Source organism: Jatropha curcas, chromosome 6 (assembly GCF_041381405.1).
Source record: "Jatropha curcas cultivar XTBG-Jc1 chromosome 6, XTBG_Jcur_1.0, whole genome shotgun sequence".
NCBI classification, from domain to species: domain Eukaryota; kingdom Viridiplantae; phylum Streptophyta; class Magnoliopsida; order Malpighiales; family Euphorbiaceae; genus Jatropha; species Jatropha curcas.
Window position 1 is genome coordinate 9,546,492 of NC_143156.1, and position 22,011 is coordinate 9,568,502.

General features: G+C 31.9%; 1 protein-coding gene across 2 annotated transcripts; it reads right to left on the reverse strand.

Moving 5' to 3' along the window:
- Positions 1–1,940: 1,940 nt before the first annotated feature.
- On the reverse strand, positions 1,941–14,934 carry LOC105629831 (transferases, transferring acyl groups). Of its 2 annotated transcripts, none has more exons than XM_012211483.4 (18): positions 14,606–14,934; positions 14,255–14,487; positions 13,971–14,045; positions 13,826–13,889; positions 13,675–13,723; positions 12,721–12,854; positions 11,913–11,983; positions 11,688–11,763; positions 11,490–11,579; positions 7,478–7,551; positions 6,049–6,136; positions 5,110–5,236; positions 4,925–5,029; positions 3,944–4,073; positions 3,791–3,842; positions 3,666–3,710; positions 2,409–2,507; positions 1,941–2,269 (listed from the first exon to the last, which is right to left on the reverse strand). In XM_012211483.4, the coding sequence occupies exons 3-18, from the start codon at positions 14,018–14,020 to the stop codon at positions 2,117–2,119; spliced, it is 1,407 nt and encodes a 468-aa protein (XP_012066873.1). In that variant the 5' UTR covers positions 14,021–14,045; positions 14,255–14,487; positions 14,606–14,934; the 3' UTR covers positions 1,941–2,116. The 2 variants fall into 2 exon arrangements, with proteins under 2 accessions (XP_012066873.1, XP_089578614.1); XM_089722488.1 differs by having other exon boundaries at positions 14,255–14,501.
- Between the last annotated feature and the right edge of the window lie 7,077 nt (positions 14,935–22,011).

Below are 22,011 nucleotides of genomic sequence, written 5' to 3' on the forward strand. Positions count from 1 at the left end.
AGAATTCTCTCCAATTTCGGCTCAAATCCCCTCCACTTTGGCTGAAATCCTGTAATTAATGTTGCTTTGGAAGTTTACCGGTATGAGTTGTCTATCCATCAAATAAAGAGCTCCTTTAATGTTGTTTAGGGGTAAAATATGCATAATTAGGAAAAAATATTCAGTTTAACTACCGTCTCAATCTCTATGCAAATTCAGTTATCTCTATATAAAGAAAACAAGGGGAGTATATTTGTACGGGCATAATGGGCATATCAGCTTGAATTTGTAACTTAAAAATATTCGATCTCCAATTATGTAACAATAGAAGACCTTTGTCCGCAGTCAAGCACTCTGATCAGTTAGAATACCACCTATTTTACATTTGGCAACTTTCAATTATAAATTCTTTTATTACCCACTCAACACTCCACGTCAGCCCTCTTATTCACCATTTTTCCTTTATTTCTCTCTTTTTTTGGTTTTCCCTTCCATTTCATCTCTCTCTTTTCCATCTGCTTCCTATCTCCAATCTGCGTCCACCTCTCTCTGCCAAAAAATTGTCACCCCATCACCAACTATCCTCTACGATTGAATCACTATCAATACAAATCTGAAAAGGGTAAAACACGGTGACTAAAACCGTGAAGAAAGTAGAAGAATTTTAGTGGGAAGAAGAGGATGAAGAAATAGGGAAAATCAGGCCGTTTCAAGCTCTAATACAATGTAAGAAAAAAAAAAAAAGACAGATTGAGAATAAGATGCTGAATTATGTAAGAAAGAGAGAGTTGAGAGTGTCAGGCTGAATCAAGAAGGAGAGAGAGAGAGAGAGAGAGAGAGAGAGAGAGATTGATAATGAGGCTGAAACTTTTCTAGCATCTATTCCTTCTATATATATATATATATATTTAGGGTAATCAATTCCTTACGCTCTGTTTGGTTGGAGGTGAAGGAGGGATACATAAGAGGAATGAACAGTATCTAAGATACTTATCCTCGTTTGGGAAGACGTGAGTTAAGGAAGGAGAGAGTAAATAAGGATAAGCCTTACCTCAAGTCCAAATTTTACTATACCCCAATTTAGGATGTAAGCAAGGAGAGGGAGAGGTAACTAAGTAATTTTGTACCTTTCTAAACACAAAGAATATGCATTATCTTTCTTTCCCTTTCCACTAATTCACCCCTTTTCAAACATTAATATTATTTTATCTCTCCCTATCCTTCCCCCTCCTTGCCCTCCCTTACCCTTCCATTGATTACCCTTCTCTCACCCATCCAAACAGATTGTTAATTGCTGAACCAATCACAGTCTTCATTCTTGCCCTAGTTACAGCCCTATAATCCCTTAATCTCAGCCCTAAATTATAGCCTTAGTTCTTGCCTTAACCATGGCACATAATCCCATAATTACAGCCCTAAATCGTAGCCTTAATCACAGCATTTCTGACAATTACAAACAGTGAGAATTACCTTATCTGGTGATAAGTACCTGAAATTGGTGATTGATCTTTGACCAGGGTCCAAGCTGTCGGATTTTGCAGAGAAATTCATCACCATCAGCTTCCCTTATACAGTACCTTCTAGTAATCTTAATAATTCAACTTTCAACTCATTATCCTATCTCTCTTCTCCCTAATAATGCTAATCGACTGTTCTCAGCTGCTTTCTTTCATCCTGCATAGTTCATCTGCGGTATAAAATGTAGTAGAAAGAAGAAAGAAGATGTGTGCAAAGTTAAAAATGAGCTAAAGTTTTGAAGTATGCAGTTTTGTCTCATCAAGAAGGATATCGGTAAGTACATGCGCGTGACTGATGGTTTATTCGCTATAGGGACAATAATTTTCATCATCGATATTACAATCCAGATAGAATCCACATATTATCATGGCAATGATGTCTAGCAGTAATATTATATTCATTTAGAAAAACTTACAGCAGAAAAAAGAAGGCAAGCAACAAAGTTGTATGTATGAAATTATCTCCAAGCATATAGATATTAAATCATGCCTACATTTGAAATGCGTAATACCAACCACAAGAGAAAAACATCGAACTTTGACCCACAGCCTGCAACAAGAAATTCTGATTATCTAAACAAATTGTATCCAAGGGTACTTTTTATACAAAAGCAAGGCCGCTACCAGAATTTTAGCCTGACACTGTAAAAGTCTGCAATTCCAACTATGATAGATAGAACATAAGCATAAACAAGCAGGATTAATAGGGCTGATAGTGATGTAGCAAACAGGGTATCCACATACAAGTTTACCAGCCCTGTAAGCACATTTGCCTGCAACAAAAGAAAACAGAAAATGAAGTAAGATCTCCAAAGGCTGTTTGGAGAAGCGGATGGGGGAAAAAAAGAGTTGAATGGATGAATAATCAAAGCATGTTAAGAGTGCCTAAATAGATAGAGAATGTTTTATCACCAGAAGAAATGTGCCTAGTAAATTCCGGTCGATTGCTTCTTCAAGAGCTGAAATTTTACTTCCAGAAATGAAATCAGAGAGCATTAGTATGGCCAGAACCTGAAAAGCATGAAAAATTCAAACAAGTTAGAAGTTGTCTAGCCACATCTCAGATATAAACAAAACATGCTTGAAATTGGTTGTATACTATTTCTTTCACAAAACCATGTTTTTGTTTTTGCTTTTGATAACTTTGAAGACGGTTCCAACATATGATTTGGCAGAATAAAGCACTTTCTTGGCATATAAAACAGCTTTATTGGTATATAAAACACACCATTAAGAGTAAAGTTTTTTCAAGTGATGCAATGAAGCACTTTCTTGGCATACAAAACCACCAAAATAACATTTTCAACAAAACCAAATTACTCCTTCCCACCATGTGGGTTGAAATACTAGCCAACACAAGGCCCCAGTGAATGGTCACAGACAAAAATAGCTGCTGATCATGTGATGAATGGCATGAACATCACTGGCAGCTAACTGTAAAATCACTATCACATTCACCTGCCTTGCTAGACAAGTATATACGAGTTATTCATGCTTATTGTTTCCAAAATCAACCAAAAAGCTTTTTCCTTTCAGTTATATGCTGATTTTTCTAAAGACAAACACTGACTTCCATTCAATCCAAAGACCACAGTGAACAGATTATTTTCACTTCTAAAGTAAACCCATAGATATAATGCATATGCTCAACATATCGAATGAAATACAAAATCTTCACTTTCCTTGTGAATGCATATTTTTGAGAATCCACCCCAAGGAATCCTCAGCAGCCTTTAGGATGTTCGTATGTTAGTAAACCCACAGATTTGTGTAGCGTAGTTGATTTTTCAATCATTTACTCTTGGTCATCATGCAAATTATTTTTTATTGCCGGGGAAATTATTCCTTAAGAAATTGTAGCAAAGTATTTGGTTTACATAGTTTTTCCTTGAACGGCTACTAGCCACCTAGAAAATATGTTGTAAGACATCTTTTTGTCTTGATTTAAATGCTAATTTGGTTATTGTTCTTTTGCTCAGGAAGTTCAATTGGCCAACTCCCCTCAAGAAGTTACTTTGTTAAAAGTCAGGAAATATAGCAGTTAAACTTTACTCTTTATTTTGTTCCTCTTAGTCAGCATATCATAACAGTTTCACCTATGAAGTCACCAGTTCTAATCTTACCCTGCAAGACAAATGGGACCTTAGAAACTGAGGTCAAGGGGACTACCTGAAAGTTTTGAGCCAACACCAGGGTAACATAAGCCATGTTGCACTGCAAAAAAGTTTTTGTTCATTTTCATCAGCAATGTTCTGACATTTTAATGAATTAACTAACAAAGCAGCATATCCTACCATCCTACGGGAAACTCTTTCAACATGTCTATCTAGAACTACAGTTATAAACCTGCAAGAAAAATTGACAAAGAAAGTGATCATAATGTTCCAAGAAATCAATTTGTTGGCAAGGATGCCAATTACAAAATTTTTCTTGAAATGGAAAAATACCAGAAAATGAGAGAAAGAAAGAAGACTCTGATTCTTGCCCACTTATTGCTTCTCATTCTACTAGAGGAGTGGTTTCCAAAAAAAAGGTAGTAGCCTAACTGGATACCAACAAGATACATAGCCCAATATCCTGGAAATGATGAAAAAAAGGTAAATAGAATTATTTTTGTATCAGAAATAGAAACATGAAAATTATGCCAAATGCATATGCAAAGTCCAGAAAACAAAACCAACTTCTAATCCTCCAACTTATAAGATAAACGAGTGAACTCAGACACTGGTGACAGACTCAAAGTTTTATTAATTTCCAAATAATCCATTCAACAAATTCTTCTATTTTTCTCTGTTTGGATATTGAAGCTATTATATTTTATTAATTTGTTAGACCAATGCCATTGGTACCTAATGAATTAAGATAGTAACAGTGTCATCAGAATCTAATCTTCCTTGGCCTGGAAACAAATCAATGACTGAGACTTTTATCAAATGTATTACAAACAAAGCATGCTTATTTGAGTTGAAATTGGGAATTTTGCCCTACCCCATCAAGAAACCTAGGTGTGTCAGCTAGTGATACTGTAACTTAATTCATCAGAAACATAACCAATGTTCCCAACCAAGTAATTGAATGAGAAAAGGCCTACTGAATCTGAGGTTAAAAAACTACAATTCAATGAAAAGATTTGGCTTAATAAAAGAAAATTTTAGATATCTGTAGAACCAAAAGCCATGGATGAACCTTGCTAAAAGAACAGAAAAATGAAAAATGAAACTTTAGAAATCAAAGAATCTATCAGAACTGATAACTGTAAACCATCTTTCCTTAGTACATTCAATAGTTATCGACAGCCTAATAAAATTCTTGAGGAAGGAATACTTCAGAAAAAAAAAAAAAAGAATAAGAGCATTACTACTATTATAAATGTTATTGTACATTTCATAACGAGTTAAGGTAATTCATTGATTTTGAAGTATACTTACCAAGTATGCTAAATATTCCCTCCTTGTTTTTGCTTACTATATCTGTTCCTCTTTCGTCAGAAATCAGATACACATTTAATCCACTAATCAACCAAGATTGGTAACCTGACAAATCAAAGTCAGCGAAAAAAAAAAAAAAAATCTTTCCGCAGGTAATTAGAAAATATGTTCAGTTGAAATTATACCAATCAGAATTGCTAAACCTAGGATTCCTGAATATTGTGGAGGAACATTAATTACAGACGTAAGGATAGACACGGCAGCTAGTGTGAAAAAGAAGTTCCAATGCACTCCATATTCGCCTGTATGAAGCTACAATGAAAAAGTAAAGAAACAGAATCATGCAAAAGAATAGTGATAGAATGGGAAGTTAAGAAATAGCAATGAAATAAAAATTCATAGCAAAATAGACAGAGTAAATCATTGGAGAAAAGATGTTTACAAGTTCACTATTATGACTAAAAGTTCATTTTTCAGAAGCCTATGAATGAGATCTCATAATTAGTACTGGGGCTTATTGTCATTCTTCTGCACTGATTCTCTCAATGATTGACTGAATATAAATGGCATATTAGCTTTTCAACATAAGAACAATGACTTTGATCTATTTTTCTCTTTTACTGTGAATTGGAAAATTTTCAAAAGGTAGAATTTTGGTGCAGAATTATGATACCACTCAAATTAAATCTATGATGTCTATGACATCCCTACAATAGGAACTGAGCCATCTGTATAATGCTGATGGATTCTCTATCTGTAGTAACAGACAAGATCATACAACGGGATAATCCCTGTCAAATTGAGTTTATCAATTGGATAGTTTATTGGTTAAAGTATATACAGGTCATGCTCCAAAAGAATCTCATATGTTTTTCCTTACTATTCTATTTAAGATCATGAAGATAAACAAAGGTTTAAGCTAACATCCATCATAGGCTTGACATTTACCCATTATTGGCAGCAGGTATTTTCATATTATAACCAGTCCACTCAATTTCAAAACCAACTATGTTTTCTTATGAGAACGCATACATATGTAGATCTCCACCTGACTAAGAAATTGAAGGCCTGTATCTATCACTAATTCAGTATTTAATGCAATTGACAAAATATATATAATATACCTGATAGTCCACAGTGTTAGTAAATAGAAGTCGACCAAACCCCAGCAATAGCAGAGGACTAGTGGATCGGATGGCAGATTTCAAGTTCCTGAAATGGCATGAGTAAACAAGTAAAACCCAGCACTATCACACTATAATAGAAGAAAAATAAATAATGTAATTTTGGAGTAAGTTCAAGCATATCAATTCAAAGAGGCATTTTTTGAATAATAAAGGATATAATGCTCAGAAAACAATCTTTAAAAATAATAGAAATACAGCTCTTCATTATTCTTCTTTCAGACAAAAAAAAATGAAACAGTATGGTAATGGTATTTGATAAGAACACCAACCAACTCATAGCTATTTGAAATATAATAATAATTGAAATGTCATTCCATTGGTCTACTCATTTCATTCCGTACAGACATCTGTGGATCTGCTTTTAGATTATGCAAACAAGAGACAGCTATTATCAAAAGAATCCAGCATGAGTTGCATGATGCATCTGAAATGTCCAGCTTTACAACACAGCAGGTGAATACATCAATTGAAACTAATAATTTTTATGCTTCATCTCAATGAAAACATACAACAAAACCTTGGCCAGGTAAGCATCAAGACTACTCTGTAGTAAAAGCTAGACATAATATCTGGGTTCACAAACAACGAAACCAAGATCACTTGGCCCCTCTAAAAGATGATATGCATTTTCCTCTGACATTTTGTTATCTGCAGTCAATTAGTTATATCAGTTTAAAAAAAAATTCTCTGTTTGGTCCAGTGCATGCTTCGTTCCATAAGCTTTATAAAATTCAACAGTTCCACCCTTCTATAGACCAAAATGAAGTCCAAAGAAAAAAATAAATACTTTTTTGAACCTAATGTTTCAGATTATGAAGGACCAAAATGTTGATATTTATAGATTCAAGGACTAAATATATTTTGTAAAATGTAGGACAAAAAGTTGTGCACTAAACCAAACATCGAGCCCAATTATCTATATTGACATCTTGACAATTGAGAACTGGTTGCTGAAAGGAACTAGAAAATGCAAGCTAGAGAAGACCTTGGCATTATGCTAGATGACGTAGTTTCATAAAAAACTACAAGTTGAAACATGATAACAGTAAGGTAACCAACTGAGGCTCTTTTCCTGTGCAACCACCTTCAAAATCAGTCACTACAGCATCAAATGATTAATCCTTTTCATGGAAACTCCCTCAACACCATTATTAAAACTCTCAAGTCTAGTGGTCTTCTATCCTTCACCTTCAATCAATTAGTAAATTTCTTTGCTTAAGTTGTAGATAAAACAAGTGTTGCCTTCCTTATAATGTGTCATCAATCTAGGACCATAGATTGACATTACCAATCATCACCTTTACTTTTTAAATAAAAAAGTTAACACCAGCATGTACAGGACTGCATAAAGTATAGAATGACTCACACAGAAGAGACCTTTCGCGCTTGCCGTGAAACTAGTGAGTTCGCCAGTATAAAGGAGCCAACCCCAAGATCCATCTGACATCATCACATGATATTCATACTCATAAGCCAAAATAGGCAAAAGTAATCGCCACATATAACATTTCATTATTTCAAGAGGGTGATGGATTGAGAGAGAAAGTGAGAAAGGTTACTGTTTTTGGTAAACCATTAAAAATAATCTACAAAGGATTCTGAACTCAACACAGCTGTTTCCATTGACAAAGTTTGGCAGATAGTTTGACATATGAAAGCCCTAAGAATGCTTCTCGTCCTATAGATAAGGATTCAGCATAGAAAAAATTAGAGATTATTAAGAATTGGTTAGTGTTTAAGGATGAAATGTAAATTCGAATTGCAGATCTCAGATTTCGTTCATAACTAGGCTATCTAGAGGTTGCTGGTTGGCCGGTTTGATGGCTCTATATAGATTAGTAATTTTTTATACTTCTGAAGTGACCTCAGTAAGTGGAACAGAAATAGAAATGTCAAATGGCCTTGTCTAAAAATGTAGTGCGGTGGGGATAGGCTTCTTTTGGATTTTCTGGCTGTCAAGTGGGAACCATCCATTTTGAATATGTAAAAAACTCTATGCAGAATGTTAGATATTGGATTATGAAAAGAATAGCTACAAAGTTTTTTTTTTTTTTTTTACTATCCAATAGCTTGTCTTAATTAAAAAAATGCCATGTTAACTTCTTCAATGCTTTAAAAGCATATCCAAATCCTGGAATTTGTGGCTCAATAATAACATCTGATAATGTATGACTAAGATGGCATTTGGTAAAATTGAAAATTAAGTTCTGAAAATTTAAGAGCTAAATTTTGAGTGTCAAATAAAATAGAGCCAACATTTTAAACTTGAAAAACTGTTTAAAAGTCCATCGACGCATTGTAGTTAATGCAAATTTTAATTTAAAATATTTTACTTATCTTTTAAATGAATTTAGTCAAATTGAGACTTTAAGTAACATATAAATAACCGTTATCAAACAACTACAACTAATAAGCCCTTCAAAGATCGTTTGGTTCCCTTCCCATGGTTGTTTTGAATTTAGAACACGATTTTGAACATTCTGATTAATGATCCATAATCTGGATTACTTGATCACAAACATTAATCTCTGCAGGCATAGTGTTTGTTGGTAACATTGGCTCATAATTAGTAAAGAGGACTGACCGAGAATAAAACAACACAGAGAAAACCCTACACAACAATACTCCAAAATAGTGTCAAAGCTACAAATTCTCAACAATAATCCATTTTCTACAAACTTAGACCTAGGATTACCTGAGGGAAAATGATGACGAATGATTTGAAAGTATTTATAGCTTTCTATAACAGATAGAGCCCTAAACTAGCAGAATGAAGGAAAGGAATCCGCATAATGGATCCTAACAAAATTGGGAGTAAAATTTTAGTAGAGTTGATTGAGTAGAATTATTATGTGCTGCAAGAAAATTTTACAGTGCACCATTTATGTAAAAGCCTAGTTAAAGAAGATAGGAGGACCAAAATAACCAAAACTCATGAACTGCTATAGTAACTTAAACTTCTAAAAGTAACAAACACAAATACATATCTTAAGGCACAAATAACTTAATTGTAAAGTAACCTGGACAATTTATCGTTTAACTAATCGTAAATACAAAATCAATTGACTCTTCATTTTTTCTGACGAAGAAAATTTTTTCCCCAGGAGTAACATGTACACTGTATTTTACTTGCTTTAGCATAGGTATGTCCTTATTTATAGTGACCTACATTTTGTGTAAACAAGGAGATGCGGTGTGATGCCCATAATTTTCAGGCAAAGTTGCATCTTTGAATCAAGGCTATCTAGACTTAATACAAAAAAAAAAAAAAAAACATCATGCTGCAACTCTTTTCTAAGAATAACAAACTGCATAACATGTGCAATTAATATATGAGCATAAAATGCACGAATTAAAAATATTACAGAAACAATTTACATTCAGTATTCATCAGTGAAGTTCAAAGAAAAGCAAAGGAAAAAAAAAAAAATTCTAGCAAGCTTCATGTCATCACCAAAAAAGAATCTAATGATTCTAAAAACATAAAGCAAAGAAAATAAAAGTGAAAGAATTTCTAGTATCTACTTGCATTACGCAACAAAATTCCAAAAAATCTTGAATATAGTTCTATGATTTTTTTAAGAGATTTGCTTGTTATTAGCATAAAATATAGAAGATGATTATCAAAATAATCTAAAAATAACGAAATTTTTAGTATTTAAGGCTTGAAAGTTTAATGGCCCTAACATAATAGCAAATACTGGCCATTATCATTGTATAGCAGTCATGAGTCACCACTAATACATGTTCTTTGCTCTCAAAAAACCATGATTAAGAAAAATGGATGCCCGACATTCCTTGGCATAATGGCCATCCCAGTGATGTCATGAATCAACACCAGAAATTATAACCACTTGGGTAGCTAACATGAATTTCACATTCTGCCAAATGACTTGGCCTACTTCATACACATTGTCAACTAGGTTTTATCGAGTCATCACAAATTGGTATAAAGCAAATAAAGGACATCCATTTTTTGGATACCAACCAAACATACGGGAAACATTCAATTTGCAATTCACAACATCCTGTATCTACATGTATTGCTTTGTCAAGGAAAAACTGAGCCAAATTAATTCAGGCTCTCACAAGAACATTGCATGTTCCAAATGTGAGAGAATAGTGTAACCCAATACCATTTCAGAAGATTTGTAGGAGGAAAAGGATAAATATAAGCATTTAGATAGCCCACTAGTAAGCTTCTGGATGACCGGATCAGGCCTGCTCCAAAAATGTTGTAGAAGAATATTTGCTTTTGGCAAATCTGGGGTGCTCTATTATGCTTTTTTCTGTCTTTTCCTTCTCATTACCTATCATAAATGAATTTATGTCTTCTCGTGTTGCTTTCGATTTTGTGTTGTTCAGATTTCTAAAACACTCACCTCAGAATCATAGTTTTCTTTTTCTTTTCCCTCAAAATTTATTTTTATTTCAGGAAAAAGGAGATGTTTATTTAGTTCACATGCAAATGTACAAATTAGAGGGAATTACACATGAAAAAGAAGATTTGATAAGTTACACAGTAATTTCTGCACAAATTTCAAACCCTCAAAAGACTGCATTATCCAATTACATATAGATATAGATTTCAGTGATAGATTGTTCTATCATAGATTTTCTTAAGAAGAAAAGAGTATACAATCAGAAAAAATCTAATATTATAACAATAAAAATTAGTAATTACAGAGCTTGTATAGTCTAGTAGTTGATGAATAGATTTCCATCAAGAAATCGACTTTAAGAGGTCGTTTGTTTGAGCTGAATTCTAAATGTTGAATCTGAATCTACTATCTTATTGAGCTGAATGCTTAAGAAGTGATATCAAGAGCAGATTGTTGAATAATTAAGGAGTGGATATATTGCTTATTTATAACTGTAGGGCAATGTCATCTTATCCAATAAGCTATATAGCTTACTGAATCAGCTCTAAAAAGAACATTTTCATTGAGACAAAATTTGACTTGCAAATTCGGATAACTTACAGATCCAGCTCAGGTAAATAAGCTTATTTCTTATTTTTTGAATGAATAAGTTAGAAAGTGTGCTGTTATTAAGCTGAAACAGACAGCCCTTAAGTTGACAAGTAATTCTAGTTGGCAAGCCGTAATTATATATTAAGAGAGAACAGTGAGGATAAGGGATTAAAATTGCTATCGTAAGTGAAAAAGACACAATGAGCTCCATAAAAGAAATCAAGCAAGTCTAAACTAACAACAATATACTTTCAACATTTATGTCAAGTCGTATGTTAAATTAAGCTAAGAAAAATTAGCAATCTCTTCAAGTCAAATTAGTGAAACAAATATGTTAATCATAACCGGAAAGCGAAAAAATGTCATTGAAATTCATCGAATTGGTTCAAACAGTTGAAAACTTACCAAACTAGTACCGTAGGTCTCAGTCTTGGCATATCTTCTTGGATATATTCTAAAATCAACAGCTAATATACAAAGGCAAGTCACAACCATCTGCAGTAATGAATCTTGTAAGACCAAGAGGAAAGGCACACCAAAGATAGTTTCACCCAAAATATGAAAATAAAGCGTGAAGCATGCAGATGAAGTAAGATTGAATACCACAGCAACCCTGTAAGAGGAAATGATTGTCCTGAGAGAAAGGGATGTTTCAGGATAAGAAGAAGATGCTATAGCCCTGCATTCAAGTGCGAACAATATTCAATGTATTACCTAAGATTCAGCTGCTATGAAATAATCGTGATCATTATAAATTATGACTGAAATAACACTCCCACAAAATAATAACAGTATGAACGAGGAAAATGCATGACTTACAAGTTCTACCTTTTAGCTGCAATAGAGAAAACGAGTACCATCAAAAAAACTATTGACATAAATGTCCATTCTGCTAGAACCTGCCACCAATAATTAATTTAAAATTCAAAAAGCAGAATATAATGCTTATGGCACAGTTAAGTTACATGATAATACAGTCCATAACTTAGAACTGACCTGCATAACCCATACTATGGATGTCCAGACAATCAAACCAATGAACAATATAATGTGAAATCAATCAGACACCTTAACCAAATAAAAGGAGATAAAGATGGTGGTTCCCCAACTTGTGTGTTGCCTACAGGAATCAATACAGATATTGCTTTTTTTATCTTAGATTACTGATTCATATTGGTGCATCCATTACAGGAATCAATACAGATATTGCTAGATTACTGATTCATATTGGTGCATCCATTACAGGAATCAATACAGACATTGTTTTGTTTATCTTAGATTACCAATTCATATTGGTGCTGTGATTATGAACAGGATTAACTTGCCAATAAACTAATAACTGCTTAGCTAATTCTTATACTAATTCCTGAACTAACTACCAATCAGAAAGAAGCAATCTTACACATTATTTTAGATATCAGCCTTTGTACATCCATATGATGGTGAATCACTGTGACTGTAACACACTAACACATGCAAATAGTGTAATTTTTCTGAACAAATTTTCAATAGTACACCTGCATTTGTAACCATAATGCAACCGCAATCAACGTATGGAATTTCTATCCAGACTTGGATTGCATGTTTCAAACATTCATTTTGATGAAAAGTTAGGTCTTTGCTTCTAAGCACTTACAGTAAGAAACAAAAGCATGGGCAGAACAATGAATAGAAAATCCACAGTTAAAGCAGCCATGTAATTTCCCAAACTCTTAGATCCAACAAGTGCATCATCAGCTTTTTTTGTCAATGTCCTCGCGAAACCAGAACCTATGAAAGTGGGGGGAAAAGAAAACAAGATACTGATATTACTTGCATTGTGATCTTTTCAACATCAAATATCAACAGAAGAAAGGGAATCATAGTTTTGCCCGCAGGAAAAGAATGTAAAATACTTGGCATCTGGGGCTAGGGCTTCTTCCTTTCTTTAATTTATTCTTCTTACTTAAAGTCTGAGTTACTTCTATAATTAAGGTCTTGAAGGCAGAACTTGTCAATCAGATACCATAGCAAGGTTTTAAAAAACAGAAAAAGGAAAAGTAATGGAAATAGAAAACGTGTTACAAAATTGACTTGAATCAAACTGAATTAGCTTGAATAGGTCGTTGTTGACGTGAATTGTTTTAAGGCCATTAGCAAAATCACTCAAATCAACAATAAACAATGACTTAATAAAATAAAACAAAATAGAAAAGAATTTTATAAAATATGCAAGATATTAAGTGAATAATAACCTAATCAGACACAAATTAGACAGCTATTTCTCATGTTTCATCCACCATTTCTAGGTGATAGAAGAATCGCCCATAGAGAAATGGAAACAAGATAATAGTAGGCTTATCCAATAGTTATAAAATGAGCATTATTAAAACCCTGCATCATAGTTCAATCCATGGCCATTATTTAAAATGGTACATTATAATTCAACATCAATGAAGCAAGTAAGTTAGATGAATGATTGAAGAATAAGTGTGCCCACTTAGTAAGAGGGCAACATAACCCACAAAAGGATATAGCAAACTGAAAAAATTTATTCCAGCACAATAAAAAAATTAAAATAAAAATTACAAAATTGATAGCAGTAAGTTACCAGCTTTATAACGGAAACGATTGACGGAGTGCCGCAAAACAAAAAGAAGCTGAGAAGACAAAGTAAGCAAAACCAGAAGAACAAGTAAATGAAGCAATACATTATTTAATCAACTGGTCAATTACAGAGAATAAAGGGTAAAGTCATGTACAGGGACAATAGTAGAAAGTGCGGCGATTTCAAGCATGGAAGATCCACTCAAATTGCTAACAAATCTGGACACAATAATGAGACAAATTGGCAAATATAGACACAATGAGCAAAGAGAGAGAGAGAGAGAGGAGGAGAGAGATTACTCTTCTTTGAGACGCTTGTTTGGATTGAAAGACTTCGAAAGAGAATCCATTACTACAAAGGGAGAGCTTTAAAGCCTGTTTGGTTGACCAGAAAGTTCATAAACTAAAAATGCAATTGAAAGAGAAACCTAATCTCTTCTAATATAATGTTTACACCACAAAAGCATTTGATTACATTATAATATTTCGTATCCAGATGCTACACATGCTCATTACAAGAAAATCAGAAGCAAATAGAAAAAGAGAGTCTTTGCGGATAATTATACTGGAAACAGATGGGTTACCTCAAATTGCTAAAGTTGATGGTTTCAGGAGGCTATGGACTATTGATGATCCGCTAAGGCTGATGGTAGATTGGCCAGAATGATCTCCGAAGGTTAAGGCTCTGATCTGATCTTCCCGCTCCGTGTGAAGCGAGTATTCTACCCAAATAACCACTGTCAAATTGTGTATTTCGTGGATGTCGCCGGCGGCCCGGCCGAAGGTAGCAACTCTCTCTCTTTCTCTTTCTTTCTCCCTGTGAGATAATATCTTTTGTTTTAAGAATTTCAGAACTTACAGATCAGCATATGCAAAGTTAATTAAGAATTTCATTATAACTCTAATGTTTTCAACTTGAGAACAAAGGGCTCTACCTTATCTAGTCCAAACCAAAATTAATTTGTTACAAATAAACAAAGGCAGATCCATATTTTCAGTGAAACAACTGGTTCTGCATAAGGGCTAGATTATGATCAACAAGATACCAATTATTAACAATTCAGGCAACTGATAAAACAGCCATTTTTATGTAGCACCAGTGATTCAGAAGTATACAGTCGGTAAGCTCATCCTTGCATTGCAATTTGATTAACCAATGAATCCTCAAATCAAATGTCACTATTCAGCTAGTCCAAGCTTTTGGAATCGAGCAATTCATTTAAAATATTCTCAACTTTCCAGGTCGTATCAATTGTATCCATTGCACCTGAAAATGACCTTTAACTCCTAATTCCAAACTTTCGTATTAAGTATACCTAATTATGGATAAACAATATCAAAGTTGAAACCCATTTCTAACACGTGGTTACTTTGTAACTCAACCTTAGTGGAGCTTTTTTTTTTTTTTTTTTTGTGTGTAAACCACATGTATACCAAGACCGCCTAATCCGGCTCGAGCTTTAATCACAGCTAAGACTCTTTGGCTCTCCCTACAGGTGTGTTTAAACTTTTGTGGAGCTTTAATGCATCATTTAACCAAAAGTTATCTCCCACGATGTATCATCTTTATCCTTTCATTCGCATAAGAAGAAGAAGAAGAGATGGGAGTGGTGGTAATAGATGGACTATGAAGGTAAAATTCATAGAAGTTTTATATAGAGTCTGCTATGTATAATCGAAGCTTGGCCCAGTACAAAGAACGATTGTATTGTATGTGGTGGGAGGCAGTGGTGCCAGGTGTGAGAAAATTGTGGTTACTGTATTGGTGGAAAAAAAAGGAGCTATGGTCAGACAGGAGTACACGACAAGGTTACTTTGTAGACGATTTCTTTTAAGTGTGAGTTTAAGGTGTTCTATTGGACTTAAACTATAAAATACCCCCAATTATGCGACTTGTTGCAAAATCACTATAAAAAATGACCTTGTTATCCTGAGCACTCCATTTGAAAACTTAGATATATTGGCACTCTAGTTTAAAAATTAGACCATAAAAATGATTAAAGTAATATTTAACGTGGGATCCATAGTTTTACCTTAGGTTAGCTTAACTTAAGGAAACCAAAACTCACCATTTAAGTAGAACTCCCTTAACCCAAATAGATTAACAAAATTATGAATTATTTCAATCAATTAGAGGTAGTGTTCCTTCCTTTCCTTGCTGAATATATGCTCAAGATTATTCATTACTTTGGCATAAAGAATCTTGTAGACACGTGTAAACACTAAACAGAGTAATAAAAAAACATGTGTAAGCTTCAAATTAGGTGATTTATACGACCATTTTGAAATTCATTTCTACAAGGCAATATATTTGGATCATGCTTGTAGTACTGAGATGCATCACAGAGTTATTTAAATCAATTAGATGTAGTGTTCCTTCCTTCCTTTGTTGAATATATGCTCAATATTATTCATTGCTTTGACATAAATAATCTTGTAGACACGTGTAAATACTAAACAGAGTATTGAAAACATGTGTAAGCTTCAAATTAGGTGATTTATACCACCCTTCAAATTAGGTGATTTATACTACCATTTTGAAATTCATTTCTATAAGGAAGTGTATTTGGATCATGCTTGTAGTTCTGAGATGCATCACAGAGTTAACAGTTTTACTGTGAGAAAGGGAACTTGGATTAGTCGTCAATAAATGCATGGAAGGGATGGCACTGTAGTCAATTCTTAGGAAATGGAATTCTAGATGGGCTTTCATCCTGTCATTATCAAAGATGACACCTAGGGTTGTCTTTCATAATTTCGTTTTTAACTCCCATGTTTTAACCTCTTCTCAAATGTTTGATATTTATTTTTCATTCCCTTAGATGAATTTTATTTTGGATGCGGTTTCACGTCACCTAAATTTCTCGTTCAAATAAAAATCACAAACAATTACAAAGCAAACCAAAGGTAGCAGAGTGAAGCGAAACGAAGTGGAAAGCATGAGAATAGCAAGAGAAAAAATTTGGCAAAGTCGCGACCTGAGATAAAGAAAGGAGAAAGAAACATTAATCTATTTGGGTTAAGGAAGTTCTACTTAAATGGTGAGTTTTGGCTTCTTTGGATTAAGCTAACCCAAGGTAAGGCAATAGGTCCCACTTTATATATCACTTTAATCCTTTTTATGATTTGTTTTTTTAAACTAAAGTGCCAATATATCTAAGTTTGTAAATGAGAGTTCCTAGGGTACGGAGGTAGTTTTATGATGATTGTACAACAAGTCGCATAGTTGGAGGTATTTTTATAGTTTAAGTCATTCTATTGCATATCCAAGTCTTGAATTATCTTGTTGTTACTAGTAAATTAATTTTGTGTTTATAAAATTCTCTCAATAATATTTGGTTTAAACTGCCATGAAAGCTAGGAATGAAATGTAGGGGTTATTAGTGGTGGGGCTAGAAAAATTTTTCAATGGGATCATTTATTTAATTTGATTTTTAGTAGGGTCAATTAGATTAAAAAATCTTAAAATTTTTCATTTAATATACATTTTAAAAATTTTTTTTATCAATTTAACCCAATTTTATAAATATTTTTTTAAAGTTTATATAACCTGCCACCGCCCCTGGGGGTTATTAATGAATTAAATTTAGTTAACATTTAAATCGCTATGTATATGTTATCAAATTTCATGTTCAATGTTCTCTGTCTTGGTAGTTTTTCTGCAAATATGATGATTGAAAATTAGCATGCTTTTTGTGTGAAACTCTAAAATTAAATAGCATTACTAAACTAATTGCTTTTACTTATGAGGAATCTTGGTAAATGGTAAGATATTGTCCCTTGTGATTACAACATCCAATCTCATTAAGATGACTCTTGAAGATGATGATCAGATTTTTCTCAAGCAAGTTGCCAATTTTGAAGCCTCTAAGCTTCAACCTTTTATTTTACTTAAACAGTGCGTTGAAGCTTCACTTCACCAAGATTGGTTACAAAGTAACCATGAGTTAGAAGTTGGTCACAGCCTATATGTTGTTTATTTATTTTTCATACCTGGATTTAAAATTGGGGTACAATTATTATAAGAGTTTAAAATTGCAGTGTCCTGAGGGTTAAGGTCATTTTAGGGTACAATCGATACAACCCACAAAGTTAAGGGTATTTTAAAAGAATTACTCTTTGGAAGTACAAAAAGATGGAGAGTCGAGGTTGGCATTTTAAGAACTCAAAAGGCCCAATCAAACAAGAAAAAAAAAATTCAATTACAGATAAAAAAAAAGAGAAAAAAAACTTACAACTAATCAATAGATTAGAGATAGACGACTAAGGTGGAGAGCTTGCAATTGGAAACCAAGATAGTCTTGTGAAGGGTGACTCTTATGGGCATTGAAGGTTTCGAAGCTACTCGAAGCCTCTAGTTTTAGATCAAATACAAATACAAAAAAAATAAAAAATAAAAAATGAAAGATTCTCATACAAGTTTTTTTTTTTTTAGAAGAAGATGTGCGTTCAAAGAAAAGAGAACTTCATAGGAGGAGACTATGGAAGGAGATGGGTGTGCTCAGAGAGAGAGAAAGAGAGAGAGAGAGAGAGAGAGAATGGAAGATATTTATTAAATGATGAGTTTTGGGGTATATGACAAAAATAATGTGTTTTGCAATAAATGAAGAGTAAAAAAAGGGATTTAGAAACAATTCAAATGGAATTCATGTGTACTAATGACGTGAAAATAAGTCAGGTCATATTAACTACCAGCAAACAAAAAAGGGGCCTATAAATGCTGGATCATGATTCTGATTCAGATTGAGACACCCAATTCCAAAGTTTAAAAAAAATTCAAACACTCAATTATTGTTGTAATATTAAAATTTTGAAAGTTTAGACACCAAAATTAATATTATGCTTGTTTTAACCAGTGTCATGAATTGCAGCAAAAGTGACAAAAGTTTCGATATAAACTAGTCATGCCTATCATATTATTTCATCCTAGAAAATTAAGGTAGTTGTAATTTTTTCATTAACTTTCGTAACGATATTGATAATAAGTGAAATACATACAAATTTTATAAAATTTATAGAATGGAAAGTTCATGAATTGTAAAATCAATGAAATTTCACGTTCTATCATTTAATTGAAAAAAACATAATCTGTGTATTTTTCGAATATAACAAAGTGGTTTAAATTATATTATTAATAAAAAAAACAATGAAATTGAGAAAATCATATCTCTGAAGTGAGATTTATCTCCTTCCAAAGCGATAGAATTTAGGTCATAACGAACCTTTCAATTCCATGGATTGTAATATTTTTTCTTAAACAAATGAAAAATTTTGGTAAATGCATGAAATATATAAATTTCATAGTCTAAATTTATCAATTCAAACCATCCATCTATTTATAACTCTCATCATAAAATTTAAATTTTATAATAAAAGATCTAAAAAGTGTAACTCACACTATTAAAGGTTAAGATATCTTAATCTAAGTTCTAACTATCATTAAAACTCACCACTTCTTGTTGAAATCCTAAATCCATTTTCTACTCCCAAAATGCATCGCTATGAATTTTTGTCATCCCCTAAACTTCACTTCTTCATCTTCTTCCATTGTTTCCTCTATAACTCCCTCTATTAGAAATGAAGCAAACCTTAGATTGATATAAATAAATAAATAATGATTAAGTAAAAATAAATCACCGTCTTCATTTTCTTTTTCAAACCAAATTTAATGCTAACATAACATTTAGTTATCAAACTTTGATCCAACAAAAATGAAATTATTCAAAAATCAAAAAGAAGAACCAAAGGTTTGTAACCAACATAAGAATAGGATTCTCAAGCCTTCAACTGATGCATCAAATCCATAAACTTTAGAACTTGTTGAATTTATTGTCTGATCATAAATAAAATATAATTTTAGTAATAAATCAAAAATATATCAAAATAGAAACTCTATTATAATTATAAAATCATTAAAATCAAATACTTTAGCAACTTTATGCAAGGCTAACAACAAAGAAATGAGAGTGAAAGTCAAACTATAAGTAAAGTTCATGAGTTGAGGTGTGAAGAGTTAGATGCCTAACCAAATTAGATATTTTGGTTGAGAAGCAGTGAAATGAGAGTTAGGTGATGTTTAGATTTCTATAATGTTAAAAAAAAATTTCATATGAGATTAATGTGAATATAAAGAATGTTATAAAAAATATAATTTTTTCTTTTTTATCTCTCTCCTAAATAAAATTATAATTTTTGTCTTATACTCCATCTGTTCTATTTTGTTTGCTGGTTATTCCTTTTTTAGAAGTTCCAAATATTTGCAAGGTTTCTAATTTTAGACATATAAACAATTATATTTTTCATGATAACATTTATGATCATTCATTAAACGATGGACTTTTTTTAATATCTTCAATGAGTTAAGGGTAAAAAAGGATAAAATAACTTTTGTTGACAAAATTCTTAATATGTGTGTTTTGTCAAACCATGCAAAGAAAATGGGACGGAGGAAGTATTATTTAGATTTTTATAATGTTAAATAAAATTTTATATCAGATTAATATGAATATAAAGAATATTATAAAAAAATATACTTTTTCTTTCTCATCTCTCTTCTAAATAAAATATTCTAAATATAATAAAAACATAGTCAAATATTTAAAAAATAAATTTATAAAATAAAATATAAAATTTTCAAATGTCTCATTATCATATATATTTATTAAAAAATATTTTTTTTAAAAAAATAAAACTTAAAATTTTGAAATGCTTAATTATTTATATGTATTTATTTAAAAATAATTTTATAAATTATATCAAATCAACTAATAAAATATAATTTTCTAATTGATCATGACTAAAGTTATTTTAGACCATTCAATCTATTCCCACAATTATATATAATTGAAAAAATTACAATACGATCCCTATAGTTTGCCAAGTACAATTAGTTTGTCCCTGTCTTTTTTAAAATATACCAATTTGTCCATATGTTTTGCTTCCATTATGCTACTAGGTCCTTCTGTCCATTTTTTGCATATTTTTCGTTAAGTCTATAAGAAAATGTAAAGGTCAAAAGAGAGATACTAAAATATTATACCAAAAAAATTACAGTACGGTCCCTATAAATTGAAAAATACAACTAGTTCATTCCTATGTTTTTAAAAATAAAAGGGGTATTTTCGTCATTTCATAAGGTACTTAACAGAAAATATGCTTAAATTGAATGAAAGGACCTTATAGTCGTACGGAAATAAAATATAAAAATATTTTAACCTATTTTAAAAAGGTTAAGGATAAACTAGTTGTATTTCGCAAACTACAGGGATCATACTGTAATTTTCTCCATATAATATAGATATAGATATCAAATCTATCTATACTATATATGAAATTGGGAATGAGAAGGAATAATGCGATTATCTATAATAACCTTAGTGAAATTTTAGAAATCCTAAAATATCCTCTTGGATAATTGATAATAACTTGAGTTTATTAAATAATATGAGTTGTTAATAATTGATAAATTATGATATTAAATTATTAATCAATTGAATTTTTTTAATAATTTTTTACTAATTGATTTAAAAAGTTTACATTTGATTAAATCTTGGTTATATTCGACTATTTCTCAAATTTACAATGAATTAAGTACTAAATCAATCGACAATCATATTTATCTTTAATGTTATCCAAGAATAGTTGTTTAAATTTTAATTTCTATAATACATGTAATTATTTGTCTTATTGCCATGCCGAAGTATGTCCTTAAATTTTTCTTTTAACATTTGTGTAAACTAAATTATTATGTAATAAAACAACGTAAATATTTCAAATATATAAGGAAAAACCATGAAAAAATAATTCAAGAATTTTTAATATCAAAATAAATTCATTTTCTCAAAAATATAATGTGGTTGGATATTTAATATAACACATGATATTTTCTTTTAAAAGAAAAGTAGTATGAACATATTATTTTTTTTGCCATAATAACAAAAAAAGCCTGAACTTTGACGTTTTTATCAAATCTAGCCAGTTCTTTTAATTTTATTAATCGATACCATGGACTTAATTTTCAGTATCAATTCTCGCCTCTGTCTCCCTTCCGTCAATTTAAAGTTGACATGGTCGTTAGCTCTAAAAAATGGCCCCACGACATAGAATGCCAGTGCCACATAATCTGTACACGTGGGCTGAATGCTGGCCCATTACTTATCTTAAAACGCTATCGTTTACTCCTAGGATCTTTTTTTCAGAACCAAAGCCACTGAAGAGAGAAGTCAGAATCCTTAAATCGCAAAAAAAAAAGAAATTGAAAGGAAAACGAATCCTATGGAACGAGAACAATGCAGACAACGACATTGAGAGTATCACCAATCCTAAATCATTCTTTCCCCAA